The sequence below is a fragment of the Galeopterus variegatus genome, unplaced genomic scaffold, assembly GCF_000696425.1.
Source record: "Galeopterus variegatus unplaced genomic scaffold, G_variegatus-3.0.2 Scaffold1752, whole genome shotgun sequence".
Taxonomy (NCBI): Eukaryota; Metazoa; Chordata; class Mammalia; order Dermoptera; family Cynocephalidae; genus Galeopterus; species Galeopterus variegatus.
The window spans coordinates 334,562-347,178 of record NW_007727863.1 but is presented as its reverse complement, the minus strand read 5'-3'; the positions used below and the strand labels follow the sequence as shown (position 1 = coordinate 347,178).

At 47.9% G+C, this 12,617-nt stretch overlaps 1 protein-coding gene across 1 annotated transcript in view; it reads left to right on the top strand.

Annotated features, from left to right (window-relative positions):
• FARP2 (FERM, RhoGEF and pleckstrin domain protein 2) overlaps window positions 1-12,617 on the top strand; it is a gene marked incomplete at its 5' end in the record, with an annotated part of 32,998 nt that overhangs the window by 6,708 nt on the left and 13,673 nt on the right. Inside the window, 4 exons of the mRNA XM_008578748.1 lie at window positions 1,672-1,805; window positions 2,333-2,414; window positions 9,266-9,503; window positions 12,342-12,472. Coding sequence (XP_008576970.1) covers window positions 1,672-1,805; window positions 2,333-2,414; window positions 9,266-9,503; window positions 12,342-12,472 — 585 coding nt within the window. The remainder of the gene's footprint in view (window positions 1-1,671; window positions 1,806-2,332; window positions 2,415-9,265; window positions 9,504-12,341; window positions 12,473-12,617) is intronic.

Genomic DNA, 12,617 nt, shown 5'->3' with positions numbered 1-12,617 from the left:
ATTCAAGTGGAACATCCTCCCAGGGGGTGGAGAGCACTGTCCCTTTGTGGCCAGCAGTATCAGCAGGCTCCAGGGTGCATCCACGAGGGGCAGACCACTCAGTTCCCTTCTGCTGCCTGCTTGCCTCTCGCTTGGCATCTACGGTGCATCTCAGACTCTCATGGCACAAACCCAGCTCCTCACCTTTCTCCCAAAACCTGCCCTGCAGCCTTCCCCATCTCAGACGATGGCAGCTGGCCTTACCCTTGGCTTAGGCCAGAAACCGCTGCAGTCATCCTTGCCACCTCCATCCTTCACACGTCACATCCACACTTCAGAGTGTGTCTGTCCAGAATCTCACCCAGCCTCGCCCCCCAGCCAGCACCTCTTTCTGGATGGTGCAGAGGCCTTTGAGTCTNAAAGACACACTCGTGCATCTGTGTCTGTCAGCAGCCATACCACTGGCAGTGATAACAATAATTTCCTCACAAAACCAGTAGTAAGCTTCAGCCCCGTTTACATATGTTGACATTTGAACAGCAATTCTTTTCTCCAAAAGAATAACATAAAATGAGAAAAACGTTATGAGGGATATACACCTGGGCTTAATTGTGACCGTTTTTACTCAGAAGTAAATCCCTTCAGACATTAAGGATGAAAACCCCATGGTGATGTTAACTTGAGCAGAAGAAAGCAAGTGTTACAAACTGCAGGCCTGTCTCTGAACACAAAAGGGTGGTGTGTCCCACAGATACATGCTGACGGCCATCTCTGCTTCTTTCAGCGCATGCCGGCAGACAAGGCCTATTTCATAGCAAAGGAGATTCTCTCTACAGAACGAACATACCTGAAGGATTTAGAAGTTATTACCGTGGTATGAAACCCAAGCCTTGTTTACTTTGATTTTCCTAATATGTCTTAAATCTGAACACAGAGGCTTCTTCCTGAGAAATATCTCTTGGTGATCATGTATCTATGGTGTTAAATATATCCTTAAAACATGTATACATGGTGTTATCTATATATGGTATTACATGTATATCTGGTATTAAATATATCCTTAAAACATGTATACATGGTGTTATCTATATATGGTATTACATGTATATCTGGTATTAAATATATCCTTAAGACATGTCTAAGTCAGGTGAGAACATTGGGGTCCAAGTTCTTGTGAAGGTATAAAGCTGGAAATGTGTCCATTTAAAACTTTAAACCGGGCCGGCCTGGTGGCGCACTGGAGAGTGCGCCGCTTGGGAGCGCAGCGGCGGCGCTCCCGCTGAGGGTTCGGATCCCATGTGGAGACTGGTTCCCGCTCACTGGCTGAGTGTGGTGCAGGTGCAACACCAAGGGTTGCGATCCCGTTACCGGTCAGTAAAAAAGACAAAAAAAAAACAAACAAAAAACAAACACTTTTAACCTAGAATTGTTTTGTTATATTTGAAAATTGGGTCGTCAGCAAAGAGGATGGCTGTAGTACTGATCTGAGCTGTCCTTGTAGTCAGTAATTAGAGGGTCTTTTAACCTAGAATTGTTTTGTTATATTTGAAAATTGGGTCATCAGCAAAGAGGATGGCTGTAGTACTGATCTGAGCTGTCCTTGTAGTCAGTAATTAGAGGGTCATTGCTGGGTGCCATCTGTCGGTCCTCAGCAAGGGCCATACCTCCCATCATGCTGAGCTCCTCCCACAGTGGTTCCGCAGTGCGGTGGTCAAGGAGGACGCCATGCCTGCAGCCCTGATGACCCTGCTCTTCTCCAACATCGATCCTGTCTATGAGTTCCACAGAGGTTTCCTGCGTGAGGTGGAACAGAGGCTGGCACTCTGGTAACACTGCTGCACCCTGGGCAGCCCCCACTGCCTGGACCCCACACGCATGTCCCCTGCATCCTGACCCCCACTGCACACATTGGCGGCCCCTTCTCCCTGAGCCCTCACATGGGCAGCCCGCAAGTCCTGGACCCCCACGTGGGCAGTAAATGTGTCCTAGAAATGGGTGGCCCCTGCCCTCGTCACCATCACTGCTGTCAGGAACTTCCTGGCTTCAGAAACTAATCCAGAAGAGTCATTACTTTATTGAAGTTTATTTTTAAATCCTGTGAGGAGAGGTAGAAATGTATAATAACCTCTGTTCATCCTATTCTAGAAAAGAGGGTGAAAGGAACAATTTAAAAGTAGATGATCCCTTTTTTGCCTGGTTACCATCTTTTCTGGATAATGGCCTTCCAACTCAAGCCATCTCATTGTCATTGATCTGACTGTGGCTAGGGCAGCTGGCCACACTAGCATCAATTCATGTTGTGTCCCACAAGCTTTCACAGGGTTTTGAACCTCTTTGTTCCTCTTTACTACAGGGAAGAGCCCTCCAATGCTCACACAAAAGGCAGTCATCAACGAATTGGGGACATCCTGCTCAGAAACATGTGTCAGTTAAAGGTAGGACAGTTTGCACGGTAACTCCAAGCTGAGCACAAATGCTGTGGACAGAAGCGATCTGTCATTCCCCTCAGAACAGAGTTCCCCTCAAAAGAGCATTCCACCCAAAACAGTATTCTCCAGAACAGAATTGCCCTCAGAACAGAGTGCCCCTCAGTAAAACATTCTCCTCCAAACAGGGTGCCCCTCAGAACAGGGTTCCCCTCAAACAGCCTTCCTTTGAGAGCAGCATTCCCCAGGATAGAGGTCCCCTCAGAACAAGGTTTGCCAGAACAACATTCAATGAAGAACAGCTTCCTCTTCAGAACAACCTTCCCCAGAACAGGGTTACCCTCAGAGCAGTGTTCCCTTCAGAGCAGCATTCCCCTCAAGACAGGGTTTCTCACAATAGGATTCCCCCAGAACAGCACTGCTCAAACTGGGTTCCCCTCAAGACAGCATTGCTCAGAATAGGATTCTCCCCAGAACAGTTCCTTTCATTCACATCAGGGTAACTTAGCACAGTGTTCCCAGGGCAGCATTTCCCTCAGAGCAGATTCCCCCCAGAGCAGCCTTCCCTTCAGAGCAGTGTTGCCCTCAGAACTCAATATCCCTCATAACAGGGTTCCCATCAGTAAAGTGTTCCCCTCAGAACAGCAATCCCCTTTGAACAACAGCATTCCCCTCAGAGGAAGTTTCTTCAGAGCAGTGTTCTCCTCACAGCAGCGTTCTGCTCAGAATTTTATTTCCTTCAGAATGTGGTTCCCCTCAGAAGTTTCCCAGAAAAGAGTACCCGTCAGAACAGTATTCCCAAAACACGTTTCCCCTCAGAACAGAGTTCTCCAGAACTGAATTACTCTCAGAGCAAGGTTCCCCTTAGAATATCTTTTCCTCAGAACAGCATTCATCAAAAGGGTCCCCCTCTGAATATCTTTCACTAAAATATTCTTTCCCTCAGAGCATCATTTCCCCCAGAACAGTGTTCCCTAAAACAAGTGTCCCCTTAGAACAGCATTCCCCAGGACAGAGTTCCCCTTAGAACAGAATTATCCTCATAACAGTTTTCCCCTCACAATAGCATTCCCTTCAGACAGCATTCCCCTTTAGGTTTCCTCCAAAACTCTGTTCCTTACAGCAGCATTCCTCAGAACAGCATCCCTCAGAACAGCTACATTCCCCTCAGAACATGGTTCTCAGAACAGAGTTCCCCGGAACAGTGTACCCCTTGGAATCACATTCCCAAAACATGTTTCCCCTCAGAACAGAGTTCTCCAGAACTGAGTCTCCCTCAGAGCAAGGTTTCCCTCAGAATATCTTTTCCTAGAACATCCTTCCCTTCACAACAGCCTTTTGCCCAGAACAGCATGGCTCAAAACAGAATATTTCACATTCAAACATTCTTCTCCTCAGAACATCATTTTCCCCAGAACAACATTCCTTAAAACAGGATTTCCTTCAGAACAAGGTTTCCCCCAGAACAATGTTCTAGTCAGAACAGGGTTCCATTTAGAATGGGGTTTCTTTCAAAACAGACTTCCATAAAGAACAGAGTTCCCCAGAATAGTGTTTCTCTCAGAGCAGAATTTCCCAACATATGTTTCCCCTCAAAACAGTGTTCTTCAGAACTAAATTTCTCTCAGAACAGGGTTCCCCTCAGGGCAACATTCCTTAGAACAGGGTTCCCCTAAGAAGAGAATATTGTTCCCCTCAGAAGAATATTCTCCTCACAAAAGGGTTCCCCTCAGAACAGAGTTTTCCTCAGAATAGTGTTCCCTCAGAGCAGCATTCACCTCAGAACGATGTTCCTAGAACAGGGATCCCATCACAATAGGAGCCTCATGAGAGCAGCATTCTCTTCAGAGAGGTATTCCACTCAGAACAGCATTCCCCCAAACAGGGTTCCCTTCAGAACATCATCCTCTTCAGAACTCGGTACCCTTCACAGCAGCATTTTTCAGGACAGTGTTTCCCTCAGAAAATGGTTCCCCAAAGAAGAGAGTTCTCCAGAATAGCATACCTCTCAGAATGGCATTCACCAATACGCTTCCCCTCCCAACAACATTCTGCAGAACCGAGTATCCCTCAGAACAGGGTTCTCCCCAGGACAACATTTCTCGGAACAGATTTCACCTCAGAACAGGGATCTTCTCAGAACAGGGTCCCATCAGAACAGGGGTCCCCTCAGCAGTGTTCTACTCAGAGCAGCATTTCACTCAAAGCACTGTTCCTCAGAACAGGGTACCCCTCAGAAAAGCATTTTTCAGAACAGAGTTCCCCTCAAACCAGTATTCTCCTCAGAGGAGGTTTCCTCAGAACACGGTTCCCTCGGACTAGTGATCCCCTCAAAACAGCATTCCTCAGAACAAGGTCTTTTCAGAACAATGTTTCTCAGAAAAGGTTACTCCACAGAATACCTTTTTCCAGAGCAGCATTCCAGTCAGAACAGCATTCCTCAAACCAGGATTTCACTCAGAACAGGGTTCCTTAGAACAACTTTCTCTTCAAAATAATATTCCAAAAAAAAACACATTTCGGGCCGGCCCGGTGGCGCACTGCTACAGTGCACCGCTTGGGAGTGCGGCGGCGCTCCCGCCAAGGGTTCGGATCCCACATTCAGACCAGTTCCCGCTCACTGGCTGAGCGAGGTGCGGGTGCAGCACTGAGGGTTGCGATCCCATTGCCGGTCCTGGTCCGGTACGGGCGCGACACTGAGGGTTGCGATCCGTTGCCGGACACGAAAAAAGACAAAAAGGAAAAAAAAAAAAACCACATTTCCCTCAGAATAGCAGCCTTCCCCAGAACAGTTCCCCTCAGAACAGGGCTCCCCTTAGAACATTTTTCTGTGCCTCACATCACAGTCCCTCTCAGAACAGTATTCCTCACAAAGGGTTCTCCTCAGAACAGTATTCCTCAAACAGGTTTTCTCTAAGAATAGCTTTGCCAAAACAGCATCTCTGCTGCTCTCAGAAGAGCATATGCTGCTCTCAGAATATCATTTCTCAAATAAAGTTCCCTTCAGAACAGGGTTCTCCTCATAACAGGATTCCCCTTACAACAGAGTTCCCCAAAATAGCATTACCCTTAGAACAGCATTCCCCAAAACACATTTTCACTCTGAACAGCATTCTCCAGAACTGAGTTCCCCTCAGAAAAGCATTTTCTTCAGAACAGGGTTTCCCTCAGGACAACATTCGTCAGAACAGAACTTCCTTCAGAATATTTTCCCCAAGAATCTTTCTCCTCAGAACAACCTTCCCCTCAAAACAGTGTTCCCTTTGGATCAGCATTCACTGAGTACAGCATTCTCTTCAGGACAGGGTTCCCCAAAACAGATTTTTCCCTCAGAACAGCATTCTGCCTCAGACCTTGGTTTCCCTCAGAACTCAGTTTTGCCCAGAATTCCCTTCAGAACAGTGTTCCCCTCAAAACAGTTTTCCCCTCAGAACAGCGCCCCTTGGGCCAGAGTTTTCTCAGAACAGGGTTCTCCAAAAGAGAGTTTCCCTCAGAAAAGCCTTTCCCAGGATAGATATTCCTCAGAACAGCATTCCCCTCAGAATAGAGTTCCCCTCAGAACAGAGTTTCTTAAAACACAGTTACACTCAGACAGGATTTAAACAGCATTTTTCTCAGAACAGGGTTCCCCCAAAAGCAAAGTCCCCTAGAACAGCATTTTTCAAAACAGGGTTCACCTCAGAACAGCATTCTCCTCAAATTAGGATTCCCCTCAGAGCAATATTTTTCTCATGACAGCAATCCCCAGAAGAGTGTTTCCCAGAGAACAGCGGTCCTCTCAGAACAGGAGTCCCCTCAGAACATCCCTTCAGAGCAGGGGTACTCTCAGAACAGCCTTCCCCAAAACAGTGTCCTCCACAGAATGCAGTCTCAAAACAGGGTTTCCCTTAGAGTAGGATTTCCCTCAGAACAGGTTTCTTTGCAACAGGGTGAATCTTACAACAGCATTCTTCAGAACAGCATTCTTCTCAGAACAGAGCTCCTTCAGAGCAAGGTTCTCTTCAGAACAAGGTTCTCCTTAGAATAGTGTTTTTCAGAACAGGGTTCTCAGAACAACGTTCTTCAGAACGGGTTACCCCTGAGAGTACCTTTCCCTGGAGTATTCCCCTTATAACAGCATTCCCCAAAACAGGTTTCCCCTCAAAACAACGTTCCTCAAACCAGAGTTCACCTAAGAACAGCATTCCCTTACATCAGGGTTTCCCTCAGAACAGCATCCCTCAAAACTATTTTGAGGTTCCCTTCAAAACAGGGATTCCTTCAGAATAGTATTCACCTCAGACCTCGCTTCTGCATGGAACTCAGTTCCCCTCACAGCAGTGTTTTCCTCAGACCATTATTTCCCTCAAGACAGTTCCTCTTAGGACACAGTTTCCCAGAACAGCGTGCCCTTCTAAACAGCATTCCCCCAAAAATGTTTCCCCTAAGAACAGAGTTCTCCAGAACTGAATTCCCTTCAATTATCCTTGCCCTCAGAAAAGCCTTCCCCTGAGAAAAGCATTCCTCAAGAGAGGGTTCCCCTCAAAACAGCATTCCACTTAGAACAGGGTTCTCTTCGTGACAACATTCCTAAAACAGGGTTCCCTTCAGAATATCTTTCCCAAGAATATTGTTTCCCTCAGAACAGCCTTCACCTCAGAATGTTCCCCTCAGATTAGGGTTCCCCTCAGAACAGTATTCTCTTCAGAACAGTTTTCCCCAAAAAAGATTTTCCCTCAGAACAGAGTTCCCCTCAGAATAGTGTTCCACTCGGGCTGGCCCGGTGGCACACTCAATAGAGTGCGGTGCTTGGGAGCGCGGTGGCGCTCTCGCCGAGGGTTCAGATCCCATACAGAGACCGGTCCGCTCACTGGTTGAACGCAGTGCAGGCGCGACACCGAGGGTTGTGATCCCATTACCGGTCACAAAAAAAGACAAAAAGAAAAAAAAAAAAAAATAGTGTTCCACTCAGAGTAGTATTCTCCACAGGGCACTGTTCCCCAAAATAGGATTCTGCTCAGAACAGCATTCCTCTCACAGCAGCATTCCCCTCAAAACATGGTTTTCCTCAGAGCAGTGTTTCCCAGAACAGTGTACCCCTTGGAATCACATTCCCAAAACACGTTTCCCCTCAGGACAGAGTTCTCCAGAACTCTGTTCTCCTCCAAGGTTCCTTTCAGAACAGGGGTCCCCTCAGAACAGCATTTCCCAAAGCATGTTTCCCTTCAGAACAGTGTTCACCAGAACAGGGCTTCCTTCAGAACAGGTTCTCCTCAGAATGGGATTTCCCTAAGAATATCTCTATATGAACATAGTTCACCTCAGAATAGTGGTCCTCAAAATAGGGTTCCCATTAGAACAGGGGTCCCCTCAGAACAGTGTTTCCCTCAGAACAGCATTCTCCTCAGAACAGGGTTTCCCTTAGAACAGATTTACCCCAGAACAGAGTTCCCCTCATATCAGGGATTCCCTCAAAGACAGAACAACATTCCTCAGAATAAGTTACCCATCAGAACAGCATTCCCTAGAACAGACCTTCCCTCAGAACAGTGGTCCCAAGCTGGCCGGTAAGCTCAGTTGCTTAGAGCACAGCCTTGTAACTCCAAAGTCAAAGGTTCCGTTCCTGGTACCAGCCAGCCACCCAAAAAAAAAAAAAAAACAAAAAACTAAAGAACAGCGGTCCCCACAGAACAGGGTTTCCCTCAGAACAGTTAACCTCAGAACACTGTTACCCTCAGAATAGGGTCCCCTTAGAACAGCCTGCCCCTCAGATCAGAGTTCCTTTCAGAATAGTGTTCTGCTCAGAGCAGCATTCCCTTCAGAAAAGGGAACCCCTCAGAATATCAGTCTCCAAAACAGCATTCCCTCAGTGCACGGTTCTCTTCAAGCAGTGTTCCCCTCAGAGCAGCATTCCTCATACAACACGTGTTGTAGGAACATCAGGCATGGTTATTCCCTCTGTCCAATAACAGGGTCAGTACAAACACTTTGCTGTACTCTTGAGTGAAGCTTCTGGGGCGAGCACTGAGACTGGGCAGAGCTCAAGTGGGGCTTGCTTAATCCCTGCTACCTTAGTCCATTTAGTGTTGCTGTAAAAGAATATCTAGGCTGGGTAATATACAAAGAAAAGAGGTTTATTTGGCTTACAACTCTGGTGGCTAGAAAGTTCGAAATTAAGCAGTTGCATCTGGTAAGGGCCTCATGCTGCATCAATTAAGGGTGGAAAACAGGGAAGAAATCATATGGCAAGAGAAAGCAAGAGAGAAACCAAGAAAGCCAGACCCTTTTTAACAACCTGCTCTCTCAATCTATTTCCACGAAAGGAAGAACTCACTCACCCCCCGCAGGAGGACATTAATCTGTTCATGAGAGGTCCACCCGCATGGCCCAAACACCTCCTGCTAGGCCTCACTTCTCAACACTGCCACTTTGGCAATCAAATTTCAATATGTGTTTCGGGAAAAGACCATTTTCAAACCATAGTACCTGCACACCTCTTACTCGCTGTGTCCCATGAAGCAAACTACGGTGCCCCCCCCCCCCGGCCTCAACTCTTTATCTGTTAAGTGGGAATAAGGCCCTTGGTCCACTCACTGCATGAGAGGTGGGGTCAGTCAGTGGTGGCTGTGGAGATGACTGCTGTGGACAAGACCCCACGCTCTGGCTGGAATGAGGTACATGTCAGGGTGGAGTCTGATATGGCCCAAGACAAACTCTGGGGAAGCCGAGAGGCCTCCAGCTTGCACACACTGGGTCGTTCGTCCTTCTGTCCCACCAGGATTTCCAGCTGGTATGTGACGTCCAAGTGGACAGGCTGCTTTCCCACTGGACCCTCTCTCCCACGTCTCCTAACAAAACACTCTCTTTTTGTGCGTCACCAGGAGTTTACCATTTACTTCCAAAGACATGATGAGGTCCTGACGGAACTGGAAAAAGCCACCAAACGCTTTAAGAAGCTAGAGACAGTGTACAAAGAGTTTGAGCTCCAGAAAGTCTGCTACTTGCCTCTCAACACGTTCCTGCTGAAGCCCATCCAGCGGCTGGTACACTATCGCCTGCTGCTCAGCCGGCTGTGTGGGCACTACTCACCGGGGCACCGTGACTATGCTGACTGCCACGGTGAGCATGGGCGCCAGGCTCTGCCTCGAGGGCTGGCATGGCTGTGAGGAAGGAGCAGCTTTGGTAACCCTGAAGTCTGGGCTTCAGCACTGGCCACTGGCCTTCCCTCCCCTCTGGCTGTTGGAGGGGAGCAGGTCCCAGGCCATATCAGTTCTGTGCCTGTCCTGCTCCACCACCCTAGGACAAGGTTCTTCTCAGCTCCAAATCCAAACACCATAGCAAAGGACCTCACTGCCCTGCAAGGGTCACAGGGAATGGGGTGCTGTAACCAGGGTGGTCTCCTGCTACCAAGGTCTCCCATAGCCCCCACAAGTATGCTGGAAGGTGGGGTGCAACTCCCAGAGTGACCTGTTGCCTGTGGCGTTTCTGTCCTGGAGGTCTTGGCTCTAAAACTTACAAATATTTGGGCCAAGCTGGCCTGTTAGAAGTTTCTGATATAGATGGGCTTTGTCTGTCATTTCTGATTTGTGTTAAAGGAACAAAGGAATAAACTCTGACCTTTTTAACCTACAAATATGACTTCTAGTTGTAGTGTAAATTTAGTGCAAGAAATTGCTGTCTATCAGGAGGTTTTTACAAGTAAATTTATCAGTCATTAAAAGTATAAGATGAAGAAATATTCAGCATTTTCTTCTAGCTGGTTTCTGCATGGCCATTCTCTGATGAGCAAGAAACAAAATGGATCATACTATGTTGACAGCTGTCTCTCTTTATTCTAAAAGCAAGTGTTTCATGTTTGCTATAAAGGAAAATGACAAAATTATTTTTAAAAAATTTTTCAAGCATGTTAAGGGAAATATGAAATAATTATAGCATATTTAAAGTGTCATTGTCAATCGTAGCCCATAGTACTTTTGGGGGTAGGTCTGGAGCTGGGAGGAGAGCATGACCCCAGGCTCCAGGTAATCAGGGAGGTCATGCCAAGTGAAGAGGCCCAGGGCCCAGGTTCTGGTTATGTCTCCCTTGTGCTTGGAGACATATGACCTTGGAGGGGTCACTGTATCTCATGATATGTCAGATTCTTCATCAGTAAAACTTCTCTCATAGGCTGATGCAAAAATTCCATGAGGCTGTGCTTCTGAAAGTGCCTTGTAAGTTGTTAATGCAGCACAACTGTTGCCGTGATAGATTTGCTTCAGACCTCAGCCGTCTGTGCAGAGCTGGGAGAGCCCAGGTGATAAAACACAGTCTCGGGTGGCTCTTTTCCCACCCTGACCGCACTCCCACCCTGGGGCGCAGGCATGCCTGTCGAGAAAGCGCCATGCTGGAAAAGGCCCTTTGGTGTGCAGATGTTTCCAGCCTTCTTGGTCTTCCTGAGAACTTGAACTTGAATCCTTTTCGACAGAAGGTTGGGGGAGGGGGGTCTTTAGGGTGGGGTTTAGAGAAGGCAGCCTTGCATTTTTATTTATCCTTCATTTCAATAAGGGTTTCCCAAGGGCAGTGCCAGGCCCTGGCTGTCTGCTAAGTGTGTGTTGATGATCCATCAGCATCACGCACCTACTGTGTCAGCACTGTCGGCTTTGTGGAGGATACCAAGGAGGTCCGCGTGGTACATAAGAACTCAGCCTGCTGTCAGGTCTGAACCGTGTCCCCAGCTTCCAGCAGCTCCGGTGCCAACCCAGTGTGGCGCCTGTGCAGCCGTCCAGGCTTCCAGCCCCGCGCTCTGTGGACACAGCATCCAAGAGCAGGGTGGCACTGGGTGTGGTCCAGAGTGACTCACAGGACCAGGCAGCTGTGTGGCGAATGAGCATAGTGTGTCAAGTCTCTCCCAACAGGGGGTTCGGAAGGAGGGACTCGGACTCAAATTGGGTCTTGAGGGATGGCCAGGCTAAGAGAGGTGGGGAACCAGGAGCTGGGGGCAGGAGCTTAGGAATCTGCACAGAGCAGACTCCAGCTACCAGGGCTGCATGTCAAGACCTGTGGTAGTGTCACTGAAGTTCCTCCAATATCTTCAATGTCATGCTAGTGTCACTTATGAAAGAATAATTTTATCGTTTGTCAGTGATGATCTCTCCATGTGCTTCATTCTTACCTGACCTTATCCTCTGAAAGCTTTGAAGCAGTGTCATCACCTCCACAGAGGAGAAAATAGAGCTGGTGCAGTCACATGACTTAACACTAGCAGACTTGCCCAAGGCTAGAACTGAGGATGGGTGGTCTTGGGTAAGGGCTGTGGACCTCGTTCCGAGGTTCCTGTGGACCTAAGTTCCTGGGACCCACGAAGCACTGTGGCCAGGCACTAAGAGGGAGTCCTGATCAGAAGAAGGGGTGGTCCCCAAGAGTGGTTCCAGCTGCAGAGGTGGGGCTGGGTTTGGCCAGGCAGCTACTGCCACCGTGGCCTAGTCAGGGCTGGTAGACCACTCTGAGTGTCTGATTTTGTGGTTTGTCTTAAGTTTTTCTACCTGATTATAAACCTGATATTTTGTTTGAACTGTAAGATTAGCATCTGTCTCTCTGTTCAAAGAGAAGATTACAATTGCTTTGAAGGTACAAACCATTTTAGCCTTTAAAGTGCAGTAAACCGTTTTCCTTAAAGAACAAATACTGCCTTACCTGTGACATTAAATAGTTGTTTACAAAGCCTGTTTTTTCTCTTTACCAAGCCAGAGTGTTGGCTAGTCAACAGTTTGGGTGGAACAAAGTGCAATTTTTAGAATTATCTGCAAGAGCCTGTACTTGCTGAGCAGGCGCCCAGTAGGCAGACACAGTGGACAGCATCCTGCAGAGACCGAGTAGAATGTGCCTTGAGTTAAAATCGTTCCTGTCACAAGGTGGTAGGTGGAGGGTCTTGTCTATTCCGCTGCCTGGGCGCCTGTATTGAGGGGTCTCTCCACACAGGTGCCCTGAAGGCCATCACAGAGGTGACCTCCACACTCCAGCACAGCCTTGTCCGGCTAGAGAACCTCCAGAAGCTGACGGAGCTGCAGCGGGACCTGGTCGGCATAGAGAACCTCATCACTCCTGGCAGGGTGAGTGACTTTGCTTCGGGAAAGTTTTTTGAGCTAGTTATTTTATTTTATTTTTTTTGTCTTTTTTCGTGTCCGGCAACGGATCGCAACCCTCAGTGTCGCGCCCGTACCGGACCGGGACCGGCAACGGGATCGCAACCCTCGG